Below are 14,007 nucleotides of genomic sequence, written 5' to 3'. Positions count from 1 at the left end.
CCTTTAGAGGTCATCTAGTCCAACCCCTCTGCAATGAGCAGGGACATCTTCCACTAGATCAGGTTGCTCAGTGCCTGTCCAACCTGACCTTGAACGTTTCTAGGGATGGGGCCTTCACTGCCTCTCTGGGCAACCTGTTCCAGGGTTTCACCACCCTCACTGTAAAAACTTTTTTTCCTTATATCCAGTCTAAATATCTCAAACCCTCTTGTAGGTGTAGTGGAATAGACTTTTGGTTAGCTGAAAGTTTTAGAGCAATTCTGTGATCATAGCTGTATTAAATGCATCCCAGGCATTGTCTTTTACTCAAAACTCCAATGACTCTGAAATCATGGGGTTGTTACTAGTACAGGAGCACCCATGTCATTAAAGACTGCCTAGAAATCTTCATCAGTAACGGTGAAATTTGAATAAGCCACATTGTGAGGAATATCAGAGTAATTTTGTGTCAGTAGGGATAAGAGGATTTCAAGCTGAAACTAACTCTCCTTGCAGCCCACCAGAATAAATGTTTTGAAATTTGTTTCAAGCACGAGCGTAAGGTAGTGCAAAATGACTCCCTAAAAAAAAGAATTAAAAATTGTCCTGTGTGTTTTTTAAGTTTAGCTAATGCTGTCAGTAGTGAAGATAGTAAATCTTAGGGATCAGAGCATTTAATAAGCTAACTGTAACTTAGATTCCTTCCCTTTCAAGATGTTAAAGATCTGTTTGAAGGTATGTTATGAAGGGCAGTAGCTGAGGGTTGATTACCATCCTGTTGGTTCCCCTCTCTCCAGTCTCCCTGTATGGTACAAGAAACTGGGTGAGTTGCTCAGTGCTGGCCAGTATGTGCCATTTCACTGGTTTGAACATTAACCTCTTAGGAAAACCAGGGCTTGGTTAACCAACACTATGCTGTGATAGTCTTTCCTAGCCAGATAGCTCAGGAACTGAACAGAGGTGTATGTATTTTTACATAAATAAGTCAGGTGTACAAATATGCACTGCATGTGGTAGATGCTTTAGCGATGTTGTATGACCTTGCTGCAGGCTTAAATTTTCTAATGAATTAAGGTTCTGTGACCAGCTGTGTGGTTACTGTTTCTTCAGTTTCCAGTTCCTGACTTAGCAGCTCTGTCTGTGTGTATGTGTGTGCCTCTGGGAGTAAGGGCAAAATAAAATCTAATGGGTTTTTATGGGCTGTCTGCAGTAACTTTGCCAGTCTGTGATGAGGTTGTTGAGTGTGGTTAAGCTCAACCTTCTCTTAATCATGGCTCTGAGTGTGCAGGGTTGAGTAAAAAACTGCTTTTCCTTAGTTGTGGTGATGAGACATGGGAGTGATTTTACAGAATTTTTTTCTTCCTTTTTTATTACTGTTTTTTCTTATAAGGTGGCTGACTGTAAAGAACATTCCTTAATTTTCATCTCTTAGATAGAAAGTGTTTACCTGAGGAAAGGAAAATTTGAGAAATTTGCTGTTTTGTTGTCTGACATTCAGTAATTTTAAATAAACCTGAGTGAAAGGAAAAAAAACCCAGAAAAAAAAAACCTAACAAATGAACACACCTCCAAAAAACGAAGTGTATCCCCTCTCCCCACTCAGTCCTTCCTGAAATATGAGTTTGTCAGATGAAAATACTACTTGGAAGAACCATTATGTTGGCAATATACAGAAAATATTTTTAAAGAGGAATTTTCAATTGCTTAGAAACATTTTTTTTTAACAGTCTTTACATACATTTAAGATACATACTATTATAAGTTTGTAGCAAATCATATATGGTATATAATCTTTTTTCTTATTTAGGTGACAAACAGCATGTTTGGTGCTTCAAGGAAGAAGTTTGTAGAGGGGGTTGATGGTGACTACCATGATGAAAACATGTACTACAGCCAATCATCGATGTTCCCACATCGGTCAGAAAAAGATGTAAGTTGAATAAGCTTATTTTTTCCACTTTCAATAGCAAGGTAGTTTCAAGTACGTGAAATATATGTGAGGAAGGGCCTCCTTTAGCTTCAAGCTGTGAATGATGTTGTTTTCAGTGGCAAGTGCGTTAATTTTAGTGAGTCTGTACATGTTAACTCCAGCCACAGGGTTTTATGTTTTCATCTTTGAGAATGTATTTGTAACTCAAATTGGGTTATTGATTATATCTTGTATTTACATGTTGAGCCTAAAGTAGTTTTGTAGTTTTGCATTTTACATCTTTAACTTTTCTGAAAAAGCCTTGTGCAGCTTGTTCGTCTGCTCAAGTATTTTACTTCCCATTTGTAATGACACAAAGTTACATAACCAACCCTTCCTAAACATTCTTTCCCTAATGCATTATTGTATGTTAGACCTGCATTGGCATTACTGAAGCTCTGCTTATTATTGAAATAAATAAATTAGCCAGTGAAGTATTTCACTTTTATATGGAGTGGCATGTAGAAATATATGGAAGGCTGAAAGCATGACTTGAGGTTCATGTCATCTGAAGGTCAGTAATACCATCTTATGACAGGCTTGCATTTAATATGTGTAAGCGACATATATGCTAAATTTTCTTCTTAATTAAAAAAAAAAAATCCCTTCAGACTTTCAGAAGGGTGTAATTTGCTTCAATTCCACCTCCATGACTGTCCAAGAAATATAGTTGTTTAATAGTAGATGTGAACATAGACTTTGACCAAAGTAAGCATAAACGTTTCTTAGTTGAAAAGTTGACTCTTAGTTGAATTTTCATCCAGATTTTCAAATATACAAGGAAATGGGTTTAGAGTAGAAGGCTTTTTAAAACAAAACAAAACGCTTAAATGCAGCTTTGCAATTCAGTTTCGTAAGTTATTTTGATAAGAAATTTCAGGTGAGGCAACAAAGGATTAAATTATACTACAGTGTAAAGAACATTAAATAGGCTGCTCTTCTCTGTTCATGTCCATAACACATGCATGTACCACAGATGCACACAGTCACATCAGAATATTTATAATGTTGAACATACTTTCCTTTCTGTGAGCACTGAGAGGTGCAGCTAGCACTCAAAACCAGTAGGCAATATTTCTCCAAAGTGATTCTTAGATATTAAATCCCCACTTTTAGATTTGATATACTGAGGGAGAGAAATCATTACGGTGTAGTAAGAAAGGTAAAGTGAGATTAATGCTATGCTGTACATTATACACAGTGAAAGCTGCTGCTTGGCACATTGTTGACACAGTGAATGAGTGTTTTAGTTGCCTACTCTTTCTGTAGGCAATGTTGCAGAAGTGGATCTTAGAATGGGACTTCAGGAGAAGGAAGGTGGGTGTTCCAGACCCCAGGAATGACAAATGAGAAATCGCGAAAGCTTGTGGGAGAAGTGACCAAAATGGGGCGTAGAAGCTGCTGTAGTTGGGAGAAGAGTGATGTCGTTCCAACAGGAAATGGAAGAGCGAGTTTTGCAAAAGTTTTTAAAAGTTTTATTTCCAAATTCTTATTATGGGATCCCCCCCCCCCCGTAGCTTCACTATTGATCATTACAATTTTCTGAGTTTTATGGAATCTTAAATCATTATATGCTATTGTAATATTTTTTAAAAGTTGATCAAAATAAATAATGGTGGTTATGTTGACATTGTACATCTTTGGTCACTCATGTATAGCTAAATGTATATTCTGTATTACATGTTCCTGTTTTATATCTCATTTGGCTCACAGTAGATGAGAAAGGTTGCAAAGGTGGTTGTATTCTTTCAGTTTACAACCAGTTTTGCAGCTTTGAAAACCTTTTCCAATTGAAAATAACTATGTTTTCAAATAGTCTTTCAACCAGAATTCTACTAAAGATGTTGTTCTGTATATGAGAACACAATAAATGTATTGACTATGTTGTTGTTTGGATAACGCTTAGTACTGACGGACAAAAATAAATATGCTCAGAATTATCTCGGAGTAAGCTAATAAAGACTAATGTTCAAAACCTGGATCCAGTTTTATGAACACCTGTAGGGAAAATCTTCCAGCATTCTAGATCTTGAACCACTTTGAATCTTTCTATCTTCACGTTTATATTGAAATGGAGTAGGTAAATGTGGGGAAAAAATAAAGGTAGAGGAAATTTTTGGGTAAGGAATGTATTGCTTTGATATTCAGAAAATCCAACTGGTAATAAGACTAAAATGTAGCATACACTATCTCTTCATAAGCTTACAGTCTTTATGCCTTTTTTTATAGTAGAGTTGTCTAAATAGGGTGCAGCTTTACTGCAATTTAAATTATTGCTCTTTTTTAATTTTCAGTTTCTTACATGTCTTTACCAAGAGCAGGTAAAATTAATCTATTGCAGGTTTTAGCTACAAACCAGTAGAAAATTAGTTAAATGTTAATTTTTTTCTCTGATGTATAATATATACATGTGAATCCTAGGTCCTTCATTTATGCTTCATTTATCTTCTAGAGTTCTTCAACCTGAAATAGAGTGGTTCTGAGGGAAGCCCTCTGTGAATGACCTCCTTATACTGCTCTTTGGGAAGGGATAAAGCTTGTTTAGTATTCATGCTTGTACTGGGCATAACTAGGTGTCTTTCACTTTTGAAGTCTTAACTGATTCTAACCTTAAAAGTTGCTGGTTTCCAATGAATTGTTACTGCGTATGTGCACTCCAAGCAGAGGAACATACAGAATGGTGGAAGCTTCCTAAAAGTTGGAGTAAGGACTATTACTGCAAGCATATTATTTTATATAAACTTTGAAACCTATTTTTCACTTACTTCTATAGTAGGGGTTCTGTCCTTGTGAAGAGGCATTGTCTTCAGGTGGGGTACAGTGATGACTTGTGCACAGTTTGACTCTGCTGGGAGTTTTTCAGCTTTCTACCTTGTTTTAACACCTAAGGTGGATGTTTTATTTTTTTTTCCAAATTATATTAGGAAATAGTCTTTCACGCATTAAGTGAAAAAGGAATTTAGAACTGATCTGAAAAATATGTGAAAAAATATTTTATGCCTTTTAATGAACAATTTTCATAGCACTTACTGATATGGTGTTCTTGTGGCTTGTTGCTTTGGTTAATCTGATTTTTAAAAGAATTTCCTTTACACAAAGGTGAAGTGAACTAAGGCTGCTCAAGTCCTGTCTTAAACTTTGAAGACTTTTTACAAGTGGGAAGAAGTAGCAGCAAAAGGTTTAGTACATGTTATTTTTATTTCAGAGCCTCAGTGTAGTTAAAAGTTAAAAGCTTTCTTTTAATTTACCTGCTTTTCACTAGGGAATACAGTTCTAGACAGGATTGATATGGTAATTGAAGTAGAAAAATGGAGTGTTATTCATGTGCACAAGTGCTTCAAAAATATGGATGCTGTTTGAGTCTGTTGTTTTAGGCACAAAATTATGGTTCCTTAGATGAGATTAGATCTTAAGTCATCTAATGCTTCCTTTTTACTAAATGAGTGGGTTTGCCTTGAGTCATCACAAACCTTGCTGTACTAAGTAGGGAAGTGGAACAGAGTATATCCATTAATGCTCTCTCTGAATTCTGCTGCACTTAAGGTCAGTGCATGATAAAGAGGTCAATAATCCTTTGGCAGAGAAAATAGTTATTTTATAGAACTTGCAGAAATTAGAACAGTTTAAGAAAATAGTTTAAGATTTGGCTTGAAGCAAATGTGATCCTGTAACTTAAACTGATAACAAGATGCACAATGTACCCATAAAACAATTACAGAGCTTATTTGTGGCCTGTTTCACCAACTTAGTTGAGCTGTCCATGCCCTCAGCAAAATAATTTTGAGGATGGGGCACATGTATTTTTATTTGGATAGAGTGACAATGGTAGAAATTGGGTAAGTCAAAGCCTTCATCTACTTTTGAATCTACTGTCCTCAAATGAGAACAAAAAAAAAGGCAATAAGCTTTGAGAAAAGACAGCACCTGTTCAGTCTGAACTTCTTTGATTTCTCAGGTGTAAGAATGTAAGAAGTGCTCTGCACGGTTTGACCAGTCTAGCCCGATCCACTGAAGGTGCCCTATGTGAGAATATAAGATGAGGGCATCTTCTTTTGTTATGAACTGCAGTCATAAATCTGACAGTAGACAGGCATTCCTTTTAATGAAGATGTGCCCAAACTATGAGGAAAGTTAGGATAATTTTTTCAAGGAATGCTTTTTCCATTTCTTGGACCAGTGCTTTGCTGTTCATTTTGTCTCCCAGTTGCTCAACAGATGATAAAATGCTCACAGTAACACAGTAATAATTCTCTGATTTGTACTTCCAATGGGTTAGTTTGACCTTATTCTCCTCTCTGAAAAATCTTAGCTTTTTAACTAATTCTGGACGACTTCAGTTGAGACCTGATGTTCTTTTTGCAGCTCAGTTCTTTTAAAATGTGGCTTCTTCTGAAGTCAAATACATTTTAACAATTGGGACAAGTAAGATCTAGCCTGCAGATAAGATTTGGCTTGTTGCAACTATTAATCTAGCTCCCTGACACTACCTTTCCTGAAGTAGGACGTCCTCAGATTTGGATATTGAGCAGAGTGAAATGGGTTATTGATTCTGGGAGCCTGCTTTCTAGAGGTTTCTTCCATCCTGGTGTAGTTGAAGCATGTCTGTGATGGATGAAATTCAGGTGTTCCTCTGTCATGAGCGTTGCATGAAGGCAGACATCACTGGGTTTGTCTTGTAATGCCCACGATGGTGGTGGTACAACAAAGGGGCGGTCAGAAGCTGTTATCAAAGCCTTTTCCTGCAAACTTCCATTCAAGTAATTTGTAGAACCTTTATGTAACTCTTACTATGTTTTGAAATATATGGCCTTACAAAGACGTGGTGCTTTTACAAGAGAGAAAACCCTGAAACAAGACTTAGCTTATGATGGAGATAAAGATCCAGAATCTTGCTAAGTTTGGGAAACTAAGTGTGGGAGGGGTTTAATCAGTCTTCTGGAGACAGCTTTGGCTTTAGGATTGCTGAACACCACATCGTTCCAGCTGGACTGATGACTTTCTAATGCTATTTTTTAGGATTCTAAGGAAACCTATGGTATGTTGTTTCCCAAGGCATCTTGCTTGCTATTTGCTTTAGTCATTGCTCGAGAGTTTATTAGCTTAGTCATAATTTAACTTCAGATGCTGCACATGGAGTTGTAAGTATTTAAGAATTCCCATGGAATCCTCTTGTATCAGAAACAGTCACAGCATTCTTGCTAATGCTGGCTTGTTGAATAGAGCTACTTAACATTAATGTTAACTTTTCATAGCCTGAACAGTTTTGATCCATTTGTGGAGGGGGAAAAAAAGTAAAGCTTATTTTTGTGAGAAAATAATTAATGTCTTTAATTATAAATGAGGAATGAGTATCTTCGTATGCATTACTTTGCATGGAAACATTCTTGTGGATTTGACTGAATAGTGGGTTGGTTTCCTCTGCTTGCATTGTGAAACATGTAGCTTAAGCTTTTTTCTTTGAAGTGAGAGTTGCAAAGCAATAAAGTTGCTTTTTACCTTCCCAGAGAGTGATTAAACATACTTTGTATCTTTTAGTGAGCACATAATATGTTTAAAAAAGTAAACAAAAACAAACCTTAAATGACTGAAAATTGCAGTGCCATTAATTGAAAACAGTTGGAAGGACTTGCAGGGGATGAGATTAGAAACAAATTGAGGGAGCTTTTGTGCTTTAATGCAGTATACCCTTTCAGAGCCTGTTGTCATTCTACTTACAGCTTGCCTTTTCATAATAAAGTTATGCAGTGTGAAGAAAACCCAAAAAGTTTAGAATGCAAAACGTACCCTTTTACTGTGTTACCTACAAGTCAGTACTTGAATGGGTTTATCAAATAAAACAATAAACGAATTGTACTTGGAGAGGAAAATGAGTTTTCATACTCTGTCACACAGCTTGCAGGAAATATGTATCTGAATTAGTCAAAGTTATTTCACATTGCTTACTTTACAATTTGAAATTATGTCACAAGTAAATTAATTTCACTATTGATGGCTGGAGTATTTACTTCTTACTGCGGTTGAGTTTGTATTTAGATTTTTTTTGCAGAAGAACTAAATGACTGTGCTAGGTGTTTTTTCTGTACTTTATCTAAAAGCTATGTTTTACTGCATCTCCACTTAAATCAACAATATATAATAGCTTTTGTACATCAGCTTCAGTATTTGAAGTGGTTCCTCGGACCAGATTAATTCCATGCATAAAATCCCCTGCCTTTTCTAGAAGGGGGAGGTTATGGTTTCTTACACAAAAATTCAGTTCACTGAACATATTGTATTGTAATATTGGTGGTTTACATGCTCAGTGTGTGGGTGGCTTTTTTTTTTAGCTTTTCATACGCAACTGGTTATTTAATTAAAATTAAATATTTGCTTCGTTGTTCTAGTTCTTAATTGCTTATGGCACTTTTGGTAGCAGATTTCAATAGGTTTTCAGTCATTTTTTGGCTCATTAATATACTGCACCATCAAACCAAGTGTCTCTACACAGGGAGAATTTGTTTTTACAGTTTTACTTTAATAGCCATGTTAACCTCATGTTAATAATGTCATTGTCATTCCAAGGCAACATCTTGCCTTTATGATCCTGAGATACTGCTGCCAACAACAAAAAATTTCCAGATAAATGTTATGCAAAAGGGGATTCTTGCAGTGCAGTCCTACCTCTGTGTGCTTCCCAGGTGCCACTGGAGGCAGGAGATCACAACCGTAAGTGATGAAATCTGAAAGATTGAATAAAATTTCATACTTTTTTTTAATATTGCATTTGATTTTATATTTCACAAATAACGTATATCAGTAGCCATTTTCACTTGCAGATAATACCCATCAAATATAAGGCTTTCAGAATTTCCTCATTGGTCTCTGATTTTGAGATTTGGAAATATTTTCTTGTGTGAATTTTGTGGACACTATTTTTAAAGTGTTTTGTAATCTAAAGGAAGGCTAATAATAATACTAAACATTAAACTGGCATAGTATAGAAAAACCTGTATTCTTTTAATCTCTCATTGGTTGGCTTGATTTATTATTATTTTTACGTCGGTATAACATTATCTGCTTTTGAGGCTGTGGGTCAGCTGTTTTATTATTAAATAGTGCAGCACAGATGGCAGATACCAGAAATAAAGTAGCGCAAATACAAAATGATGCTGATGTTTGCACCTGTGAGAAAACCGTTGTTTATCTGGCCAGATATTACTCACAGGCTTCCTTGCTTATTCTAATGTGTTTTGGTTTTAGTTGGCTTTCTAGCATTAGATTGATGTATTTTAACTGCAGCTTGCTTTGTGCTTAAGAAAGTAGCTTTAGGCTGTAACTGCATAATGTAGCAGCCTTCGCAGAATTCTTGCTTTACTGAGTTTGCTTGGTGCCGCTGCACTGAGGTGGGCAACCGCAGCGGTTATGGTGACGGGCAGCAGTCCCCGCCGTAAGGTGGGGGTTTGCTTGGAAGAAGCAGGGTGCTGCAGTGCAGGGGGAAGGCGGGAACCCTGTCAGCCAGCTCTGCCGCTGGGCCTCCTCCCGCCGGCTCCCTCTGCTTTCAGGGAGGCTGTGGCCTGTGTTCACTACTCTCTCTCGACGGTTGTAAAATGCAGCAGTTTAAGTTCTGGCAAATTTAGGCAACTGCTGGTGCTGTTTTTTGAGATTGTTGACACTCTTAGATGAACTTACTACAGTAAACCCATAAGTTAATGAAAGCAATTACAGTAAAATCTCATTCGTCACGAGGGGTAGGAAATTGCCTGATAGCACGTTACGGCTTACTGACTTTTTTAGTGTGGACCAGTCCAGAAAAATCAGGCCATCCGCTTGGATCATCAATTCGTTTGAGTTAAGAAGCAGAATCTTCCATGATCAGAACTGCACTGTGACTGTTCGAGGCTTGTAAAATGATGTTCACATCTTGGTCAACTACCATCAGCTTAGTCCTTCAGTCTGCCAGTACTGAGTGTCGGTCTTTCCATATACTAGCAGAATAATGTGCACCCTTCATGTTACACAAGGTCTTGTTAGCTCAGTTGTCTCCTTGTCCTGTGGGAGATGCTAGTGTTAGGCCTTCTTCATCTCCTGACATGTACAGGGAAAGCCAATTGAAACTGTCTAGTTCAGTCATACAAGGTTGGAATGGAAGGAGAAAACCCATGCTATTTCATGACTGGGTTTTGTAGTTGTTAACCACTGACAAATTGATTTAAACCTAAATGCCAAAGTTTGAAGAGTGGAGGGGTTTTTTTTGTATACATGCAGCAGAAGCTATAGGTATCAGAAGCTTGTTAAACAAATTGCCTTGACTAGATAGATGATTGTTAGTCACTTGTTTTAAAAAGTTGGTATTGTATATATACTGCTAGAATATGCTGTTTATAGACGTGATCTCAGTAATTTGGTATGTTTTGTTTCTCAAGGGTTGTTACAGGTATAATTCCAAACTTTTTTTTACTAAAATACTGACATAATTAGGTAAAGCTTAAAAGATCTTACAAGCTGGAAGAGGCTTTAGTGACCTTAAGGGTTAGACTGCTTTAGTTTTTATTAAGATTATCATGACCTTTGGCTGGTGTAGAGTAAAAGAAATTCAAGAGTGACTTCCAGCCACTGTTGCAAGTACGCTTTTGGAGAGTTGTTATATTTTGTGTGTTGTGTGGCTAGTGGTCCCCTCATATAAAATAATGATTGCAGAATGTCAGAAGGAATGTTTTTAATATTACTAATAGTGTTCATCTTGAATCTGCATTATCTCTGGTAGACCAAGTTTGAGTAGACTATAATAGTGACTCAAAGGTGGTGAATGCAAATAAAGGTCCTGGTAACATAGGTTAAGGTTTTGGCTAACTCAGTTGTTTTATTGTTGACCTTAATTAATTAATTAATTAATTAAAAGAAGACAAAATTTAAAACTTCTCTTTATTTACCTATGACATAAAAAGTGTTTAATACTGAGGAGGGTTTTTTGGCATATTACAAAATAAGCTAGAGAGAGAATAGGTGAGATACGGCATATCCTCCTCCATGAGATCTGAGAAATGTTGCATTTAATCAGCCTGGAACAGATCCACAGACATTTTTATTTATTTCTTCTGCAGGCTTATTATGTTTGATGTTCTAAGTATGTTATGACTTCAAGACTAGTTGTTAGACTTATTGAATTTAATACTTGGCCTTTATTATGGTTTCTATAAAGCTTTCTCTGCAAGTCATTTTGCAATTAACTTTTCATGTAAAAGCAAATGGCACAATACATGTGACCTACTTTGCAATGTTTCAAAAGAAAATCCGATTTCTAATAAGCAGTGTTCATTAAATATTATTTGCCATTCCTTTTCTTTTAACTGAATTTAAAAAGTCAAGTAGTACTCAGTACAGAAGAGGTGAGATTCTTTTTCCTCTCTTTCAAGTGATCTAGTACATCTTAGGTCTGTGGTTTGTTTTTTTTAATTATTTTACCTTTTTTTTTAAAATCCAAGTTAACATAAATAAAAGGTTTTTATGCTGAGATTTGTACCAACTTCTGCTTATTATATTACATGCTATCACAGCAATTCTTGAATGCCCTGAGCAGCTGTTCTTATGGGATCTTCTTTTTGGCTTAAATGTTTTGTTTGCCCGTCCCAAAGCTAGTAGTACCTTTTGACTGCGGTTTCTAGGTTTCTATCTCAATGTCTGGTTGGCTTGGGGTTTTTTGTTGTTGTTTTTTTGGGTTTTGTTTTTGTTGTTTTGCTTGTGTGCTCTTGTCATAACTTTGTCTATCATTTTTTTTTCCATGGAACTACAGTTTGCCACACCTTACAACATGTTTTGGGATTTTCCAACTTGTCAAACTTGAATATTTGTCTATTTTACCTCAAGATATTACTTTTTCTTTCCTTTCTTAGAACTATTGTATCAGCTTGTTTTATCAGTGTTTAACAAATGTCAGTTTGTTTGTTTGGGTGAGAAGTGTGCTTTTGAAGTCTGCCTCCCAAGTGTCCCTGCTTCTCCATGCTTTGTTTCATGTTGCAGAGCAGTCTAGGTATGAGTGGATTTTATTCCTTCTGGATCAAAATAAGCTGGAAGAGTTGCTTCAAGAGTGTGCCAGACACGTTCCACTCACTAAAGGGCAACCAGTGTTGTGGCATCGGGTGTTATAGTCATGGCTAACACCAGTTAGAAATGCATACAGTATGTGTGTTAGGCCCTCTGGACCAACTTTCTTTGTTTTACAAATGCACTTCTCTCTGGCGGCATTACTTGCTGATGCAAATGTGGCCTGTGACCTTTGCTATCTGAGTGCTGAGCTGAAGCCATCAGTAGTTATCTAAAATGTTCTGTTGTTCACAGCCAGTTCTTCATTAAGAAAGGAGAATTTTGGTCCAGCTTGGCATATATTTTAGTTATATTTTTTTTTCTGTAGGAAGTTTTTTGTCTTAGTATTTCAAATCTCTTGTGTATGCAAGTGTGGATGTTTATTGCTGTAGTTACTTATTATCAAATATATGCACTTTGTTCAAAATATGTGTGAGTATTTTGGGGTGATATCTCTGATACATCTTCAGATGGTCTACAGTAATTGCCTGCTGTAATTTCTCTTCTCATGCCTTCTGTATGTATTAAAAAATCATAAATGCTTTGTGATTTATAGGTATGAATGCTACTTTTGACATTTAGTGTCTACCCTGCATGTCTTCTTTCTCATTTCTGTCATCTAGATTTGGCCTCAGTATAGAAAACTCCTAGCAGATTCAGTTTATAAGGTTTGTTTGAGTTTTACATCTGCCTAGATTAAGTCAACAAAGCAATTTGCAATTTATCACAGTAAAAGTTATTTTGATTCGAATTCTTTACTCTCAAGTTGAAAAAGCTTGAAATCTCCTTATGTTTAAGAATCGGCATTCCTTTCCTTGAAACTATCCTAAAATTCAATCCAGGTCCAGACTGCTGCAGTAAACAAGCAGACATTTTCCCATGGGTTAGTAAATACGAGTAGCATATTCTGTTGTGAGCTGGGTGGGTTAGGTCAACTAGTACCTCTTTTTACTCCAAGGGACAATCAGCTATATCTAATGTTGATGAACATGTCATCTGTTCTTTAAAAACATCCAGGGATGGATGCTCCAGTGCTTAACTGTCCCTATGATTTTTTAGCAAAGGGTTTTTTTTTCCTCCAGATATTTTAGGCTAAATCTCCTGTTTTTTCAAATTTATTAATACCTTGTATTTCTGCAGCAGCATGGAGGGCAGTTTATTCTTTTACAGCAATGACTGGAAGTCTGGTGTCATGTCCCTGCTTTGGTTGCCTTCTTTTTGGAGTATGCAAACCCAAATCTCAATCTTTCTTCATAGATCTCTGTTGTTGTTGTTGTTGTTGTTGTTGTTTGTTTGGTTGGTTTTTTTTAGATCTTACCCTTCTCAAGAGTCTCTTTAGCTTGTCACATTTCTTGTGTGATGTCGGAAAGTTGACAAAGAAGGTTTTAATGGACATATTTGGTAATATGTGATGTCTCTAAAGTGGGCATAATAGAGCAGGAAAGATTACTTCTGACATTTGTACATCTCACCTATTCATATGGGGTGTACAAGTGTGAAGCTAGCTGTTAGGGGGGTACATTATAACTTTAATATCTTGAAGTTAATATCTGATTCTGTATATCTGCTGCTACCTAGCCACTCATTTCCCACCTTTTGCTATTATACCTGATAATATGAAACTTTGCACTTGGTGTTATTCCACTGAACAGGGATTGATCTGCTTGTATGATGCATGTTTCATAGGGGGTAAAAAACCCTATATCGTATTTAAATAACTGAGTAGTCCTTCTTCTGTAAAGATGGGTCTCTTAGCTACAAGGTAGAAGAACTGAAAGATTTTAGATCTTCTTCCTCTATGCTATTTGTTGCAAGTAAAAGAAAGTCTGGTTTTATACATGTAAGGTCATAAATTTTTATTGGCATGTAATATACTGTTAGAGTTGTTACTGTGCAGATATTTTGGGGAGTTTCTAAAACTTTTGATGACTTAAAAGGAATTTTCAGTTGCTGTTTCAGCTTTCTTAGCAAAATAATATACTGTTGTAAGCTTTCAGAGC

The 14,007-nt window shown here is 36.3% G+C and overlaps 1 protein-coding gene across 4 annotated transcripts in view; it reads left to right on the top strand.

Moving 5' to 3' along the window:
- Positions 1-14,007, top strand: part of CNOT2 (CCR4-NOT transcription complex subunit 2) — a 94,008-nt gene that overhangs the window by 52,156 nt on the left and 27,845 nt on the right. For 2 of the 4 annotated variants that reach the window (XM_075080816.1, XM_075080815.1), the window contains 2 exons: positions 1,787-1,909; positions 3,218-3,265. In XM_075080816.1, coding sequence (XP_074936917.1) covers positions 1,799-1,909; positions 3,218-3,265 — 159 coding nt within the window. In that variant the 5' untranslated portion in view covers positions 1,787-1,798. The remainder of the gene's footprint in view (positions 1-1,786; positions 1,910-3,217; positions 3,266-14,007) is intronic. The other 2 variants (XM_075080818.1, XM_075080817.1) reach the window with 1 other exon arrangement.

Source organism: Phalacrocorax aristotelis, chromosome 1 (genome assembly GCF_949628215.1).
Source record: "Phalacrocorax aristotelis chromosome 1, bGulAri2.1, whole genome shotgun sequence".
In the NCBI taxonomy this organism is placed as follows: Eukaryota; Metazoa; Chordata; class Aves; order Suliformes; family Phalacrocoracidae; genus Phalacrocorax; species Phalacrocorax aristotelis.
Note: the sequence above shows the minus strand (reverse complement) of the source record. Positions and strands in the feature narration are given on the sequence as shown.